The 16,966-nt window shown below is 47.9% G+C and overlaps 1 protein-coding gene across 1 annotated transcript in view; it reads left to right on the forward strand.

Moving 5' to 3' along the window:
• Positions 1-16,966, forward strand: part of LOC139275340 (UDP-glucose:glycoprotein glucosyltransferase 1-like) — a 135,439-nt gene that overhangs the window by 12,345 nt on the left and 106,128 nt on the right. Inside the window, exons 4-8 of the mRNA XM_070892651.1 lie at positions 2,603-2,809; positions 10,172-10,303; positions 14,280-14,410; positions 16,364-16,459; positions 16,549-16,648. Of these exons, the coding sequence (XP_070748752.1) occupies positions 2,603-2,809; positions 10,172-10,303; positions 14,280-14,410; positions 16,364-16,459; positions 16,549-16,648 (666 nt within the window). The remainder of the gene's footprint in view (positions 1-2,602; positions 2,810-10,171; positions 10,304-14,279; positions 14,411-16,363; positions 16,460-16,548; positions 16,649-16,966) is intronic.

Raw genomic sequence — 16,966 nt, forward strand, 5'->3', positions numbered from 1 at the left:
GAGCTCCCTCAGTACTGCCCCTTCGACAGAGCGGCGCTCCCTCAGCACTGCCCCTTCGACAGAGCGGTGCTCCCTCAGCACTGCCCCTCCGACAGTGCGGCGCTCCCTCAGCACTGCCCCTCTGACAGTGCGGCACTCACTCAGCACTGCACTGGGATTGTCAGCCTAGATTTTTGTGCTCGAGTCCCTGGAGTGGGACTTGAACTCACGACCTCATGACTCCGAGGCGAGTGTGCTGCCCACTAAGCTAAAGGTGCCACCTCACTTCTGAATTATCCCAGAAATCAGCTGGTGGAATTAACATGTTTGTGGCAATACATTTTGATGGGCAGATTATTTCCATGTTACTTTGTGAAGTGAATATAACCATAACATCTATTATATTACCAGGCAGCTGCTTATTCCAATTATCTCTGCTAATATTTACCAGTTATGCCACGCAGGCTGAGCACATAATAGAAAATAGCTGTGGCATCGGGTATTCAATGTTGTTAATGTTCATTCAAATGCTCGGTTGGGCTGAATTTATTAATATTTATGTCCAGTAAGACTTTGAAATATTAGCTTTATTTAGGTAAATTAATTCTTTATGTAAATAACTGAATGGAAAGCAAGAATATTTAAAGGGGAATTAGCATGATAAATTTCTTGTTGCTGCATCCTACAGAAAAAGACATAGAAACATAGAAATTGGTGCAGGAGTAGGCCATTCGGCCCTTCGAGCCTGCAACACCATTCAATAAGATCATGGCTGATCATTCACCTCAGTACCCCTTTCCTGCTTTCTCTCCATACCCCTTGATCCCTTTAGCTGTAAGGGCCACATCTAACTCCCTCTTGAATATATCTAGCGAACTGGCATCAACAACTCTCTGTGGTAGGGAATTCCACAGGTTAACAACTCTCTGAGTAAAGAAGTTTCTCCTCATCTCAGACCTAAATGGCTTACCCCTTATCCTTAGACTATGTTCCCTGGTTCTGGACTTCCCCAACATCAGGAACATTCTTCCTCCATCTAACTTGTCCAGTCCCGTCAGAATTTTATATGCTTCTTTAAGATACCCTCTCATCCTTCTAAACTCCAGTGAATACAGGCCCAGTCGATCCAGTCTCTCCTCATATTTCAGTCCTGCCATCCCTGGAATCAGTCTGGTGAACTCCCTCAATAGCAAGAACGTCCTTCCTCAGATTAGGAGACCAAAACTGAACACAATATTCCAGGTGAGGCCTCACAAAGGCCCTGTACAACTGCAGTAAGACCTCCCTGCTCCTATACTCAAATCCCCTAGCTATGAAGGCCAACATACCATTTGCCTTCTTCACCGCCTGCTGTACCTGCATGCTAACTTTCAATGACTGATGTACCATGACACCCAAGTCTTGTTGCACCTCCCCTTTTCCTAATCTGCTGCCATTCAGATAATATTCTACCTTCGTGTTTTTGCCACCAAAGTGGATAACCTCACCTTTATCTACATTATACTGCATCTGCCATGCATTTGCCCATTCACCTAACCTGTCCAAGTCACCCTGCAGCCTCTTAGCATCCTCCTCACAGCTCACACCGCCACCCAGTTTAGTGTCATCTGCATACTTGGAGATATTACACTCAATTCCCTCATCCAAATCATTAATGTATATTGTAAATAGCTGGGGTCCCAGCACTGAGCTGCCATTCTGAAAAGGACCCATTTATCCCGACTCTCTGCTTCCTGTCTGCCAACCAGTTCTCTATCCATGTCAGTACATTACCCTCAATGCCATGTGCACACCAATCTCTTGTGTGGGACATTGTCAAAGGCCTTTTGAAAGTCCAAATACACTACATCCACTGGTTCTCCCTTGTCCACTCTACCAGTTACATCCTCAAAAAATTCTAGAAGATTTGTCAAGCAGGATTTCCCTTTCATAAATCCATGCTGACTTGGACTGATCCCGTCACTGCTTTCCAAATGCGCTGCTATTTCATCTTTAATAATTAATGCCAACATTTTCCCCACTACAGATGTCAGTCTATAATTCCCCGTTTTTTCTCTCTCCCTTTTTTAAAAAGTGGTGTTACATTAGCTACCCTCCAGTCCACAGGAACTGATCCAGAGTCGATAGACTGTTGGAAAATGATCACCAATGCATCCATTATTTCTAGGGCTACTTCCTTAAGTACTCTCTGATGCAGACTATCAGGCCCCGGGGATTTATCGGCCTTCAATCCCATCAATTTCCCGCCTAATAAGGATTTCCTTCAGTTCGTCCTTCTCACTAGACCCTCGGTCCCCAAGTATTTCCGGAAGGTTATTTGTGTCTTCCTTAATGAAGACAAAACCCAAGTATTTGTTTGCAACATGAATGATGATGAACAATATAACCTGGTAGGACAATTTCATAAGTTGCAGACTTTACAGAAGAGCTTCTTGTATCACAATTCATATTCCAAAAAACTGTCGAGTTCTCACAAATATTGCTTTGAAAAGATTTTGGTTACGAATAAAAAACAGAAGTTGATTGTTTTTAACATCATAAATGTTATGCCATGTAATTATGAAAATGTTATTCTTCGCAAAGTAATATTTCTACATCTCAAAGGGTTAACTTTTTATTTCAGAAAGTAAGCAGCAATATCCGAATAGGAGTCGTTAATAATCCTGCTGCCAAAGTAACGGAAGATAATAGTCCGATTGCGAGAGCTATTTGGGCAGCACTTCTGACACAGAATGGAAATAGTGCAAGCAGCTTCATTACTGAGCTTATCAACGAGGAAACTGTGCAAGCTCTTGCCTCAGGAGCAAACATTCTGGAATTTGCTGTTAAAGTGAGTCATTTTAGGTTTTTCTAACATTACTTGATATTTCAGTCAACATACATTTTTAACTCACCCAAAAAGATCAGTATTTTGTTGTTTATTAAAATCCCTAATTCCGTAACATGTCAAAGGCAGATCAACATGCAAAATCTGAAGCCTTTCTTTTACTGGCATGTCGGGTAAATTACTTTATTTTTAACCCTTTTGCAATATGGCAGTGAGAAATGTTCCGTGTTTAATTTAAAATAGGTTAGTCTAAATAGTTAGTCTCGATACTAGTTTGCTGCTGCAGTTCAATAATCATAGAATAGTACAGCATAGAAGGAGACCACTCGGCCCATCGAGTTTGGGAGAGCAATGCAGTTAGTCCCACTCCCTCGCTCTTTCCTCACACTCGTGCAATTTTTTCACTTTGGCTCGTTTTATGTTTGTGCCAAACAGACCTGTAGAATGTTACATTTGTTATCAGTGGAAGATCTCTGGATAAAAGTGCAGGAATTGTTATTCTAGGGTAGAAATCTTTGACAGTATACTTCCCGCCTACTGAAGATTCAGCAAGCTGCTCTTTGTGATAACTAGTTTTTCTGCAACTGATGGGTGAACACTTTTCACACAGCTCCCACAGCACTGACTGGTGTCGCACTAAACTGTGCAGATCACAAGGTCACACATTCAGTTTGCACTCTGTGCTGAGTTAGCTGATTTCAGTCATTGTTGAGGTGCTACAGTCTGAGTCAAGGAAGGGTAATATTGGTTGTTACTTGATTCTTTGCAGGAAGGACTGAGGTCTAAAAGTGTACATATTTGATGAGCAGTATTCCAGAACTGCTTCCTAGTTTGCAGGGGTTGGTGGGGACCGATTTATGCAATCTGGATAAACAATGTTGTGATGGACCCAATGTTAACTCTCGTGCCTTGCCTCGGGCTCCCTCTGATCGTGTCCAGAACTCCCCCCCCTCCCCCCTACCACTTCATCTGACCGCCGGGATTGTTCCTACGGCCCCCCTGGCTACAACCTCCTTAAGCTTGAATTCCTGCTCCCATCAGCCGGCCAGGCAGTGGATCTGGCCAGGTTCACGCATTAACACCGCGGCCAATGTGTCTCACGAATATATCTGCTGGCAATATATTGGTTGAGTTTCAGTTCTACTCCCCCTTTGGACTATGTGCAGTATTATCTGGGAACATTTATTCCATGCAATTGCAGTAGTGTCCAGCCCAGAACAGCACTTGGTGCGAAAGGTGGAGCTACTGATGAAGGTGTTTGTGGCAGTTAGTATGGCTGAGAATTTCAGTCTTCAAAGGAAGATCTCTCTCGCCTCTCATTTAAAACCAACCCTTGACCCCTCTGACCTTGCAAACTGTCCCTACCATCTCCAACCTCCCTTTCCTCTCCAGTCCCTGAACGTGTTGTCACCTCCCAAATCCGTGCCCACCTTTCCCGGAACTCCATGTTTGAATCCCTTCAATCCGGTTCCCGTCCCGACACAGCACCCAAACCGCTCTCATCAAAGTCACAAATGGCAAACTACCCCTCCTCATCCTCCTGGACCTGTCTGCAGCCTCTGACATGGTTAACCACTCCATCCTCCTCCAACGCCTCTCCACCATCGTCCAGCTGGGTGGGACTGCACGCGCCTGGTTCCATTCTTATCCATCTAATCGTAGTCAGAGAATCTCCTGCAACAGCTTCTCTTCCCACTCCCGCATCGTTACCTCTGGTGTCCCCCAAGGATCTATCCTTGGCCCCCTTCCTATTTCTCATCTACATGTTGCCCCTTGGTGACATCATCCGAAAACACGGAGCCAGTTTCCACATGTACGCTGACGACACCCAGCTCTACCTCTTCAACACTTCTCTCAACCCCTCCATGGTCTCTAAATTGTCAGACTGCTTGTCCAACATCCAGTACTGGATAAGCAGAAATTTACTCCGATTAAATATTGGGAAGACCGAAGCCTTTGTTTTCGGTCCTCGCCACAAACTGCGTTCCCGAGCCACCGACTCCATCCCTCTCCCTAGCAGCTGCTTGAGGCTGGACCAGACTGTTTGCAACCTTGGTGTTGTATTTGACCCTGAGATAAGCTTCCGGCCACATCCACGGCAGAACTAAAACTGCCGCCTTTTACCTCCATAACAGGGACCCCGCCCCTGCCTCAGCTCATCCGCTGCCGAAACCTTCATCCTTGCCTTTGTTACCTCCAGACTTGATTATTTCAATGCACTCCTGGTCAGCCTCTTATCTTCCACCCTCCATAAACTTAAACTTATCCAAAACTCGGCTGCCCGTGTGATAACTCACACCAAATCCGTTCACAAATCACCCCTGGGCTCGCTGACCAGCATTGGCTTCCGTTGAGCAACGCGGCAAATTTAAAATTCTCACCCTTGTTTTCAAATCCCTCTATGGTCTCACCCCTCCCTATCTCTGTAACCTCCTCCAGCCCTACAACCCCCCCGAGATGTCTGCGCTCCTCCAATTCTGGCCTCCTGAACATCCCTGATTTCAATCGCTCCAAGGCATCGGTGGCCGTGCCTTCAGCTGCCTGGACCCCAAGCTCTGGAACTCCCTCCGAAGCCTCTCCATCTCTTTACTTCTCTTCCTTTTAAGATGCTCCTTATACTTTCCTCTTTTATCTGCCTAATATCTCCTTGTGTGGCTTGGTGCAAATGTTGTTTGATAACGCCCTTGTGAAGCACCTTGAGATGTTTTACAATGTGAAAGACGGTATATAAATGTATGTTGTTGATAAGAGTTGTACTTTTCACACACTAACCTGCTGCCATCCAATCCAAAGCATCCCTGGAAAGCTTCAAGATGCATTAGCAAAAGGTGAGCTATTTCACAATGTCCCAAAGGTCTCGCTAAACATGCTGAGTGATAGCCACCCACCACACCAGGCACTCTGGGATTGTAATCAGAATGGCTGCAGAAACAGAGCCATTGTTCTTCCCGTCAGTCAGTGAGCCTCTCCCTAGTGTCCCACTCACCGCAGGGTGGTCCCATCAGTCAGTGAGCCCCTCCCTGGTGTCCCACTCACCGCAGGGTGGTCCCATCAGTCAGTGAGTCCCTCCCTAGTGTCCCACTCACCGCAGGGTGGTCCCATCAGTCAGTGAGCCCCTCCCTGGTGTCCCACTCATCGCAGGGTGGTCCCATCAGTCAGTGAGCCCCTCCCTAGTGTCCCACTCACCGCAGGGTGGTCCCATCAGTCAGTGAGCCCCTCCCTGGTGTCCCACTCATCGCAGGGTGGTCCCATCAGTCAGTGAGCCCCTCCCTGGTGTCCCACTCATCGCAGGGTGGTCCCATCAGTCAGTGAGCCTCTCCCTAGTGTCCCACTCATCGCAGGGTGGTCCCATCAGTCAGTGAGCCCCTCCCTGGTGTCCCACTCATCGCAGAGTGGTCCCATCAGTCAGTGAGCCTCTCCCTAGTGTCCCACTCACCGCAGGGTGGTCCCATCAGTCAGTGAGTCCCTCCCTGGTGTCCCACTCATCGCAGAGTGGTCCCATCAGTCAGTGAGTCCCTCCCTAGTGTCCCACTCACCGCAGGGTGGTCCCGTCAGTCAGTGAGTCCCTCCCTGGTGTCCCACTCATCGCAGAGTGGTCCCATCAGTCAGTGAGCCTCTCCCTAGTGTCCCACTCACCGCAGGGTGGTCCCATCAGTCAGTGAGTCCCTCCCTGGTGTCCCACTCACCGCAGGGTGGTCCCGTCAGTCAGTGAGTCCCTCCCTGGTGTCCCTCTCACCGCAGGGTGGTCCCATCAGTCAGTGAGTCCCTCCCTGGTGTCCCACTCACCGCAGGGTGGTCCCGTCAGTCAGTGAGTCCCTCCCTAGTGTCCCTCTCACCGCAGTGTGGTCCCATCAGTCAGTGAGTCCCTCCCTGGTGTCCCTCTCACCGCAGGGTGGTCCCATCAGTCAGTGAGTCCCTCCCTGGTGTCCCACTCACCGCAGGGTGGTCCCGTCAGTCAGTGAGTCCCTCCCTAGTGTCCCTCTCACCGCAGGGTGGTCCTATCAGTCAGTGAGCCCCTCCCTAGTGTCCCACTCACCGCAGGGTGGTCCCATCAGTCAGTGAGCCCCTCCCTGGTGTCCCACTCTCCGCAGGGTGGTCCCATCAGTCAGTGAGCCCCTCCCTGGTGTCCCACTCACCGCAGGGTGGTCCCATCAGTCAGTGAGCCCCTCCCTAGTGTCCCACTCACCGCAGGGTGGTCCCATCAGTCAGTGAGCCCCTCCCTGGTGTCCCACTCACCGCAGGGTGGTCCCATCAGTCAGTGAGCCCCTCCCTAGTGTCCCACTCACCGCAGAGTGGTCCCATCAGTCAGTGAGTCCCTCCCTGGTGTCCCACTCACCGCAGGGTGGTCCCATCAGTCAGTGAGCCCCTCCCTAGTGTCCCACTCACCGCAGGGTGGTCCCATCAGTCAGTGAGCCCCTCCCTAGTGTCCCACTCACCGCAGGGTGGTCCCATCAGTCAGTGAGCCCCTCCCTAGTGTCCCACTCACCGCAGGGTGGTCCCATCAGTCAGTGAGCCCCTCCCTAGTGTCCCACTCACCGCAGGGTGGTCCCATCAGTCAGTGAGCCCCTCCCTAGTGTCCCACTCACCGCAGGGTGGTCCCGTCAGTCAGTGAGCCTCTCCCTAGTGTCCCACTCACCACAGGGTGGTCCCATCAGTCAGTAAGTCCCTCCCTGGTGTCCCACTCACCGCAGGGTGGTCCCATCAGTCAGTGAGCCCCTCCCTGATGTCCCTCTCACCGCAGGGTGGTCCCGTCAGTCATTGAGCCCCTCCCTGGTGTCCCTCTCACTGCAGGGTGGTCCCGTCAGTCAGTGAGCCTCTCCCTAGAGTCCCACTCACCGCAGGGTGGTCCTGTCAGTCAGTGAGTCCCTCCCTGGTGTCCCTCTCACCGCAGGGTGGTCCCGTCAGTCAGTGAGCCCCTCCCTGGTGTCCCACTCACCGCAGGGTGGTCCCATCAGTCAGTGAGCCCCTCCCTAGTGTCCCACTCACCGCAGGGTGGTCCCATCAGTCAGTGAGCCCCTCCCTGGTGTCCCACTCACTGCAGGGTGGTCCCTTCCATTGAGCATGGTCCCTACAATCCAGGGGGTTGGTTAGGATTCAGCTTTAATTGCTTAAGATCTGCCTGATGGCAGCAGTCACCTTACATTGTTCATGGGACACACACAGTGGAACTTGCACTTTTCATAGAGTTTTGAAAAGTAATTATTATCCAGAATCCTGCAGTGGTTATCACCACGGTCCAGCGTGCTAACCGGGCTGTGGCTGCAGATACTCTTGTTGCCACTTGCCTTAACAACACTTCCCGTACTTGGTAATGTGACAAGTCTGAGCACAGGGATTGCGAGATCTTTGCTGCAGTAAGCACATTCCATCTTCGAGTCATTTTATTAGCACTGGGGTGTGGCCCCGATTCCTGGGGCGGATTCCAAGCGGGGCAGTGCCATTGGTTGAATGCCGTAACTCCGTGATGTGCGGGTTTTTTTCACAGGCTTGGCTCTGTCAGTGGGCAGTGCTGCAGGGGAGGCCACAAACCATTTTTCCTCCGACTTGCAATAGAGATGCTGAGGTGGACTGGTGCAGCGTGGGTGGGAAGTGATCACAGGAGGTCAGAGCGAGATTGGGGGCAGAGATGGGGATGGGATCGGGGATCAGAGGGAGAGATGGCGGGTGGGGGAGAGTCGGTGATCGCTGGTAGGGGGGATCGGGGCTGGGATTCTGATCACGGAGGAGGTTAACAGGTTTGCTTGGGGGACTGGGGATTGGGGGCAGTACCCTTGCTCCTCCTGGCCTGCAAATATTGCTGAAAAGCACCTAGCTGCTCTGTGCAGCATTCCTCACCTCCCTTTAGCTGCCAGGTTTCCCAAGGCCTGGGAAACTCAGCCAGCATTAAGCCTGAAACACAGATAAAATCTTAGGCAGCAGGCTCATTAAAATATTAAAGTGAGTAACTCGCCTCCTGGGAGCAGTTTGGTCACTCACCTCCGCCCCCCCCCACCCCGGTAAAACCGAGCATGTGCGGGTTCCAGGCAGGTTAGGTTCAGGTTTGAGATTCTTTACATTTTAACATCCACCCAACCCAAATCCAGCCAGAAAATTACCCCAGGCCGGTTAACACGAGTTTGTCGTCCATAAGATGGGGCTCCTTTCACAACTCTGGGCTTCATCGATTCCCTGGTGCAAGAGATTTTGATAAATCTCTCTCCCATTTCTGGTGACCGAATGGATTAGTTGCAAGACTGAGGTGGAAGATGATTTGCTTATTGTTACGATTGTGCCCCCTGGACAAGGAAGGATTGATTCTCTGACCTCCGACCCCAGTGCAGCGAGATGCATGGTCTCTTCATTCATTGTGAGATCTTCACCTCCACATACAGTTAGGAATTCTTGTCACCCCATGAGGACTGGGGTGGGGTCAAGAGATCACATGGATGCTATCTGTTAAAGAAATTATGAGTTGTAAGGTAATCTCCTCCCACCCTTCTGTGTGAAACGATTGGTTCTAAAATTCTTTATGCAAAAGACAGCCTAAAAATTCTGAAATATCACGGTAAATTCAAGTGTGTTCATATTTTTCTCCAGTAATGTCCTGTGATTTAAATGATGAATTGCCTCCGATGAATTCCAGCTCAGCCTGTCACTTCTACACTGTAGCCACACCAAGCTATCAGCAACACTGCGTGAGGATTTCCAGCCTGCACCTGCCAATATTACAAATACTGTATTTATTAGTAGAGCAGCTGTGTTACAGAGCGATGGAGATCGTTGGCTGTTAGTACAGAAACCTTTTCCTTGAAAAGTTGTCAGTGATTTTTATTGCATTATCCTAATTAGTCTGTGTTTGAAATGCAGCATCCCATTTGCAGTATATACTATCGATAATCTAAAAACTCTTGCTTTTTACATAATTAATCAGGCTTATAAAACCTAGAAACACTGAAAAAGATGCAATAGAGCAGGCCAGCCTTCAAATTGTAATATCCAGCGGGACATATTTTCACAGGCAAACACTCAGCCATATTAATATTGCAGCTAATTTTCTTGATTTATTTAAATACTTCTACAATGATAACACCTTGTCCTTCTGGTATTTGTACAGTGGTTCCTGTGGCCGCTGGTGGACAAGTGAACAGACTGTCGGATCGCAGCCATGTTTAGATTTTCAGTCTGTGTGCCACCTTTCATCTTGTATTAAGCTTTCTTGGTAAAAGTCTCCTCTGGTAGAGTGTCGATGTTTATTTTATTGGCAGACTCCACGTTCAGAGATGGAGCATGGCCCCAATGGATGTTTAGAAAGGGCTATAAATCATTTATTTCCAGAACAATAGGTGCTAATTTAATCTGCTGAAATGATTCACTCCGTTGCTTCAGGGAATGGATACTGATGCCTTTGAGAAGAAATACAACACCTTGGGAGTCGACTTCTTTCGCACACACCAGCTGTTTTGTCGCGATGTTCTGAAGCTGTTACCTGGTCAGGAGGCTGTTGTGAGCAATGGTCGGGTAAGTATCTGTATGCATGGCATAGCAGTTCTTTATTCAGCTACCTGTCATCATGTTTCCGGTCTGTGATGCTGATTCTATAATTAACAATGGAACAATGACAGCATTTTTAATTTGCTGCATTATATTTAATGTTTTGTGGGCAGTCTGTTGGAGGTCTAATCTGCCATGCTGAAGGTCTATTATAGAATCACAGAAACTGACAGCACGGAAGGAGCCCATTCGGCCCATCGTGTCTGTCGGCCGACAAAGTTATCCAGCCTAATCCCACTTTCCAGCTCTCGGTCTGTAGCCCTGTAGGTTACGGCACTTCAGGTGCACATCCAAGTACTTTTTAAATGTGGTGAGGGTTTCTGCCTCTACCACCCTTTCAGGCAGTGAGTTCCAGACCCCTACCACCCTCTGGTGAAAGAGATTCTCCTCAAATACCTTCTAAACCTCCTACCATTGCTTTAAATTTATGTCCCCTGGTTGTTGACCCCTCTGCTAAGGGAAATAGGTCCTTCCTATCCACTCCACTCCTATCTAGGCCCCACATAATTTTATACATCTCAATTAAATCGCCCCTCATCCTCCTCTGTTCCAAAGAAAACAACCCCAGCCTATCCAATCTTTCCTCATAGCTAAAATTCACCAGTCCTGGCAACATCCTCGTAAATTTCCTCTGTACCCTCTCCAGTGCAATCACAACTTTCCTGTAATGTGGTGACCAGAACTGCACGCAGTACTCCAGCTGTGGCCTAACCAGTGTTTTATACAGTTCAAGCATAACTTCCCTGATCTTGTATTCTATGCCTCGGCTAATAAAGGCAAGTATTCCATATGCCTTCTTAACTACCTTATCTACCTTCAGGGATCTGTGGACCTGCACTCCAAGGTCCCTTTGTTCCTCTACACTTCTCAGTATCCTACGATTTAATGTGTATTCCCTTTCCTGTTAGCCCTCCCCAAACGCATTACCTCACACTTCTCCGGATTGAATTCCATTTGCCAATTTTCTGACCACCTGATCAGTTCACTGATATCTTCCCGCAGTCTACAGCTTTCTTCTTCATTATCAACCACACAGCCAATTTTATTATCATCCACAATTCCCTGGTTGGAATGTTGACAGTCTCGGTCATGGGAGGGGGGGATATAAAATAAAGGCTGAGGGAGGACCAATTTATGGTCGTCAGCCCAACCCATACTTGTACATTTCCTGACAATATACTCAAAAACTCGACTGGCAGAGGACTGAACGGCTAGTGGGGGTTAAGGGTAGCTACTTAGGCTGGTGAAACGTGGGAAGTGGAGTTCCACAGAGATTGGTGCCTGGAGCACTGTTCACAATTTGTATTAATGATTTGGACTCAAGAATCGGAAGTACAATTTAAGAATTTGCAGATAACTCCTTAGCCTTCTCTGCTCTAAGGAGAATAAGCCAGCTTCTCCATTCTATCCATGTAACTGTAATCCCTCATCAGGCATGTTGTGATCACGTTTGCTCAACACGCAGGTTCAAAAGCAGGCAGAAGTATTTTCCCTTGGCAGACTGATCAGTAACTAGGGGACATAGAGTTAAAATAATTGGTAGAAGGTTTAGAAGGGATTTGAGGGGACATTTCTTCACCCAGAGGGTGGTGGGGGTCTGGAACTCACTGCCTGAAAGGGTGGTAGAGGCAGAAACCCTCACCACATTTTAAAACTATTTGAATGTGCACTTGACGTGCCGTAAGCTACAGGGCTACGGACCGAGAGCTGGAAAGTGGGATTAGGCCGGATGGCTCTTTGTCGGCCGGCGCGGACACGATGGGCCGAATGGCCTCCTTCCGTTCTGTAAACTTGTATGATTCTATCCTGAGTAAATCTCCAAAGCATGTCTGTCCTTCCTAAAGTGTGGTGCCCAGAATTGGACACAATACACCAGCTGGGGTCGAACTAGTGTTGTATATCGGTTTAGCAAAACTTCCTGGCTCTTGAACTCTATTTCTAAAGCCCAGGATCCCATGTGCTTTTTTAACCTGTCCTGTCACCTTCACAAGCACCCCCATTTCTCTCCTTAAAAAAGGTCACCCATCTAGCATTTACATAATCACCCCTTATACTTCCCACAAAAATATATCACCTCACACTTTACTGCGTTTCCCAAAGCTGAGGTGTGACTTTTTTTATTTGTTGATGAGCAAGGCCCACATTTATTGCCCATCCTGTGCATGGCTCGCTGGCCCATTTCACAGGGACAGTTAATAGTTAACCATCTTGCTGTGGGTCTGGAGTCACGTATAGGCCGGGCCGGACCAGGTAAGGGCAGCAGGTTTCCTTCCCAACAGGACATTAATGAACCCGATGGGTTTTTACAGCAATCCAGTAGTTTTATGGTCACCATTACACCAGCTTTTTGTTGCAGATTTCTCATCAGCTGCTGTGATGGGGTTTGAACACGTGTCTCCAGATTACCGGTCTGGTCACATTACCACTGTGCTACCATCCACCCCGGTAGGAGGTCTTTAAGATTATGCAAGTGTTTAATAGGATAGACATGGAGAAATGTTTCAACTTGTGGGGAGTCCAAAGTAGAGATCAAAAATGTAATGGGCTGGTTTTCCCCGGGAAAGCTGGAATTTCGGCACGTGGCAGAATCTTTACTCCACGGCGTGTGAGTGATGTCAGGGTTCCTGCCCAGAGCCAGCCCAATTCACAGTCTGGCTTCCAGTCCTGCCAGGAGCTTGGAGGAGAAGGCCACAACAACAGGTAAGTGCTGGGCCTGGGCTGGGAGGCGGGGTCTGAATCTGCGGGGGTGGGGGTGTAGGGGTCCGATCCCTGGGGCCGAGTTGTGATTCCGGGTTTGGGAGGGGTGGCTCTCTCTTTCCCCCCCCCTCCCCCTTCCCCTTCCCACTTTCGGCCTGAGCTTCTCCCTTCCCCCATCGTAAACCAGTCAATCTATAAACACCTATCACCCCCAAACCTTTAACTGCAGCCCGCTCAGGAGACACCAATAGCAGCGGAGTTCTTTGTGCTTACCTTTACTGCTACATTGGCAGCGTCCTCTTCTCTGGTGAAGAGAGATACAAAGTGCTCATTTATTACCTCAGCCGTGCCCTCTGCCTCCACAGGATCCCCTCTTGTGTCAAGGCTAACGGCAGTTTGTGGTGAATCGGATCTCTCCGTGTTTCGCTTCTTTGCCTCGAATTGCTGGATTTTTTCCACACTAATATCGACAAGCGCCATTAATTCCCATCATATTTCCAGCAATTTCTGGGTCTGTAACTCAGAGTGGCTGAGCACAGGACTCATATTCTCGCTAGTGCACACATGGGCTGTAGGTATGATGTCATGTCTTCAATAAGAACATAAGAATTAGGAACAGGAGTAGGCCATCTAGCCCCTCGAGCCTGCTCCACCATTTAACAAGATCATGGCTGATCTGGCCGTGGACTCAGCTCCACTTACCCGCCCACTCCCCGTAACCCTTAATTCCCTTATTGGTTAAAAATCTATCTATCTGTGACTTGAATACATTCAATGAGCTAGCCTCAACTGCTTCCTTGGGCAGAGAATTCCACAGATTCACAACCCTCTGGGAGAAGAAATTCCTTCTCAACTCGGTTTTAAATTGGCTCCCCCGTATTTTGAGGCTGTGCCCCCTAGTTCTAGTCTCCCCGACCAGTGGAAACAACCTCTCTGCCTCTATCAATGTTTTATTAAAGTGACAACATTGCTTTATCTATAATAGTTACAAAACAGTATGGGATGCATCCTGGGTTAGTGAGGAAAGTAAGGATGGAAATTGTGGCAGGATTGTGCCCCGGACATCGTGCTGTTCATCCCAGTGCTTTGGAGGAAAGTTCTCACTTGAGTTTGTTTTGTACATTTGAGCAGCTTTAAAGCTTGCCATGTGTGTCACAGTAAGCTGCCCTTAGTGTGAATTATGTGAGGCCCTCAGAAATTTTTATCAAATATTAATTTCCTAGCATGTTGTTGCATTCACGTTCAGATCCTGGGAGCTTTCAATGAAAGTGAAGAGTTCCACACTGAAGATTTCTACCTGTTGGAGCAGATTACCCTCAGCACTTCATCCGAGAAGATTAAAGTCCATATAAAACAGATGGGCGTGGATTCTAAAAGGTGTGTTTGTAAAATACTGTAGTGCTGGTTTCTTCTGACTCCGAAAATGAGTTTATTTTGTTGGTGGCACAGCCATAGGGTACAGGCAGATGGTGCTATTACAGACCTTGATACTCATGCTGCTAGTCACTGAGTATACAGAGGATCTGCAGAATTTGTGTTCAGATACCAAGCTTAGTGCTATTCCATGTCCTAATGTATGTTCCCATATACCCAGTTCAACAAGCAATCCTTGATTCTAAACTTGTGCTTTTGTACAAGGGACAGAGTTATACAGAGTATATGTGGAGCATTGCTTGGAGTTGAAATACCAAAATTTGTGGCAGTAATTGGGCAGGTGGGATATCAGTTATCCCCTATAGACAGACACAGGACTTGCTAAATAATCATTTGTATCGGTCTTCACAGTCGAGGTAGAGGATAAAGTACCAGATATTCGGATAGATGAAGGTTTTAAGAAGCAGAGAGAGGCGGAGAGGTCTAGGGAGGGAATTCTAAAGTCTACGGCCAAGGCAGTGGAAGGCACGGCCACCACTGGTGGAGCGATTAAATAGGAGATGTACAAGAGGCCTGAATTGGAGGGGCAGCGCAGAGATGGCGGAGGGTTGAAGCTTGGAGAAGGCTGCAGAGATGGTGAAGGGTGAGACTGTGCAGGGATTTAAAAACAATGATGAGAATTCTACAAATAAGCTACTTTTAAACATAGTCTCAGTTTGGCAGGTTATACGGGGTCTTTCTGACTTGAGTACTCATGTAATTAATTCCTCTGATCGTATCAGTGCATGTGTGCCAAATGATATCTGTCAAATTCACAGCAGCCAAATATTTCATCATTCATAATATCATGAGAAAGTTTGAAAAACCTCTAACAAAGCAAAGTGAAACAGATACGTTAGGTGATGTTGTGAAGTCAGATTGATCGCGTTATTCATGAGATCTGAACTTTCCTGCACCTATAACTCTGCATCTTTCTCGGAAGTAGGCAGATTTAGGCGGTTTGGGTTCCTGTTCAGATTTTTTACATTTTAACCTCCAAATCAACCAAAATTGATCCGTTTTTGGGAGTTAAAATGACCCCCTTTGTATCACTAATGGGTGAATGTTTCTAGTTTTCTAATACGCCAACAAACTGAAAGGCTTGATATCTTGGTGGGAGATCAGTCTGTGTGAGACCTATTCTAAGCCGCAAACCATTCCTCCTGTCAGTCAGTGCTGACTGCAATTGATAACATGAGCAGCAGCAAGTGCAGGTGGTGAGAGCAGCAGCCCTCGTATGTCAGCTTCACACAAAGGCCGTTGATTCCAGACACACAGCTGGATTTTCCGATGTTGCAGGAGGGGCAGTAATGGCGGCGGGGATGGTTTCCGGGCGGGCGGCCAGCTTCGGAAATAAGTTGCGGGTTTTGCGAGGGCGCAGAGCAGCACCGCCCGGGAGCGTTGAGCCAGTGTGGAACGCCACCGGTTTCGACAGCGCGCAGATTTTTGTTGGACACCGACTCTCCAGCGCCGTGTAGTGGGACTGCCTGGAACACCAGGCAGAGCTGACCCAGCGGTGGGAGTGAAGTTAGTAATGAATGATGTCAGTTTGATTGTTTTGTTTATTTTTATCTTTGTGATTTACCCCAATGTGGGGTGGGCAAGGTATTGGGAATGCTTGTTGTGCGTTTTCTGGGTGTTTTTTATTCCCACGGTGCTCCGAGGCTGGCTCTTTAGCTCGGGATTTTCCCATCTTCAGCCGGCCTGGCACCCTAAGAGAGATGTGGACAGCCTCCCCTCGCGCTCCGCCCACACTCCGGGCCCAGCCAGTGAATTTTGAGGCTGCTGACACAAACCGTTTACCGCTGTCATTACCGCCACAAGGTGACCAGAACCGAAATTCCAGCCTATAATGTTTACTCTTCGAATTGGAATAAAATTGGACAACAACTGCCATGTTTTCCTTGTGCACTGCAGTGGCAGTGATCTCCTGATGAAGATTGATGCTGTTCTATCATCAATGCCCAAAGTGCAATCGCGAAGGGATGTCACCTTTCTTCACGATCAGCTCAGGTAAGAACAGGATCAACAGCTGAACCTTTCTAAAACTAAATTGTATTCCTAGTGTTCTGCAACGCAAATATGTTTTATTTATTCTGTAGTGTAGTAAAGATACAACCCCACGATGGAGTTTTTTATGAAGTGGTGGCCATTCTTGATCCACTAAGCAGGGAAGCACAGAAGATGACCTCCTTACTCATGGTGAGAACATCAACCTTTATTCAAGTGCGTACTTTGTTCTACATATATTTTCCAATAATCTTTCAGGATTGGCTTGGAGTGTAAGTTGTCTTGAAGAAATGATTTGCCACGCACTCTGGGGCTATCCTCCCCCTACCACCCTGAAAAACAAAAATGCACAAATACTCAGGCATATTGGTTACGTTTTATCTCCCTGTGAACACTAATAAATCAGCTCAAGAATTTAAAAGTGTTTTATTAGAGTTCAGTACACTGTGACTTCCTTTTCGAAATATGCACAAAACTGCATATTGTGAAAAGTGATGTCACTTCAATAAC

Source organism: Pristiophorus japonicus, chromosome 10 (assembly GCF_044704955.1).
Source record: "Pristiophorus japonicus isolate sPriJap1 chromosome 10, sPriJap1.hap1, whole genome shotgun sequence".
Taxonomy (NCBI): domain Eukaryota; kingdom Metazoa; phylum Chordata; class Chondrichthyes; family Pristiophoridae; genus Pristiophorus; species Pristiophorus japonicus.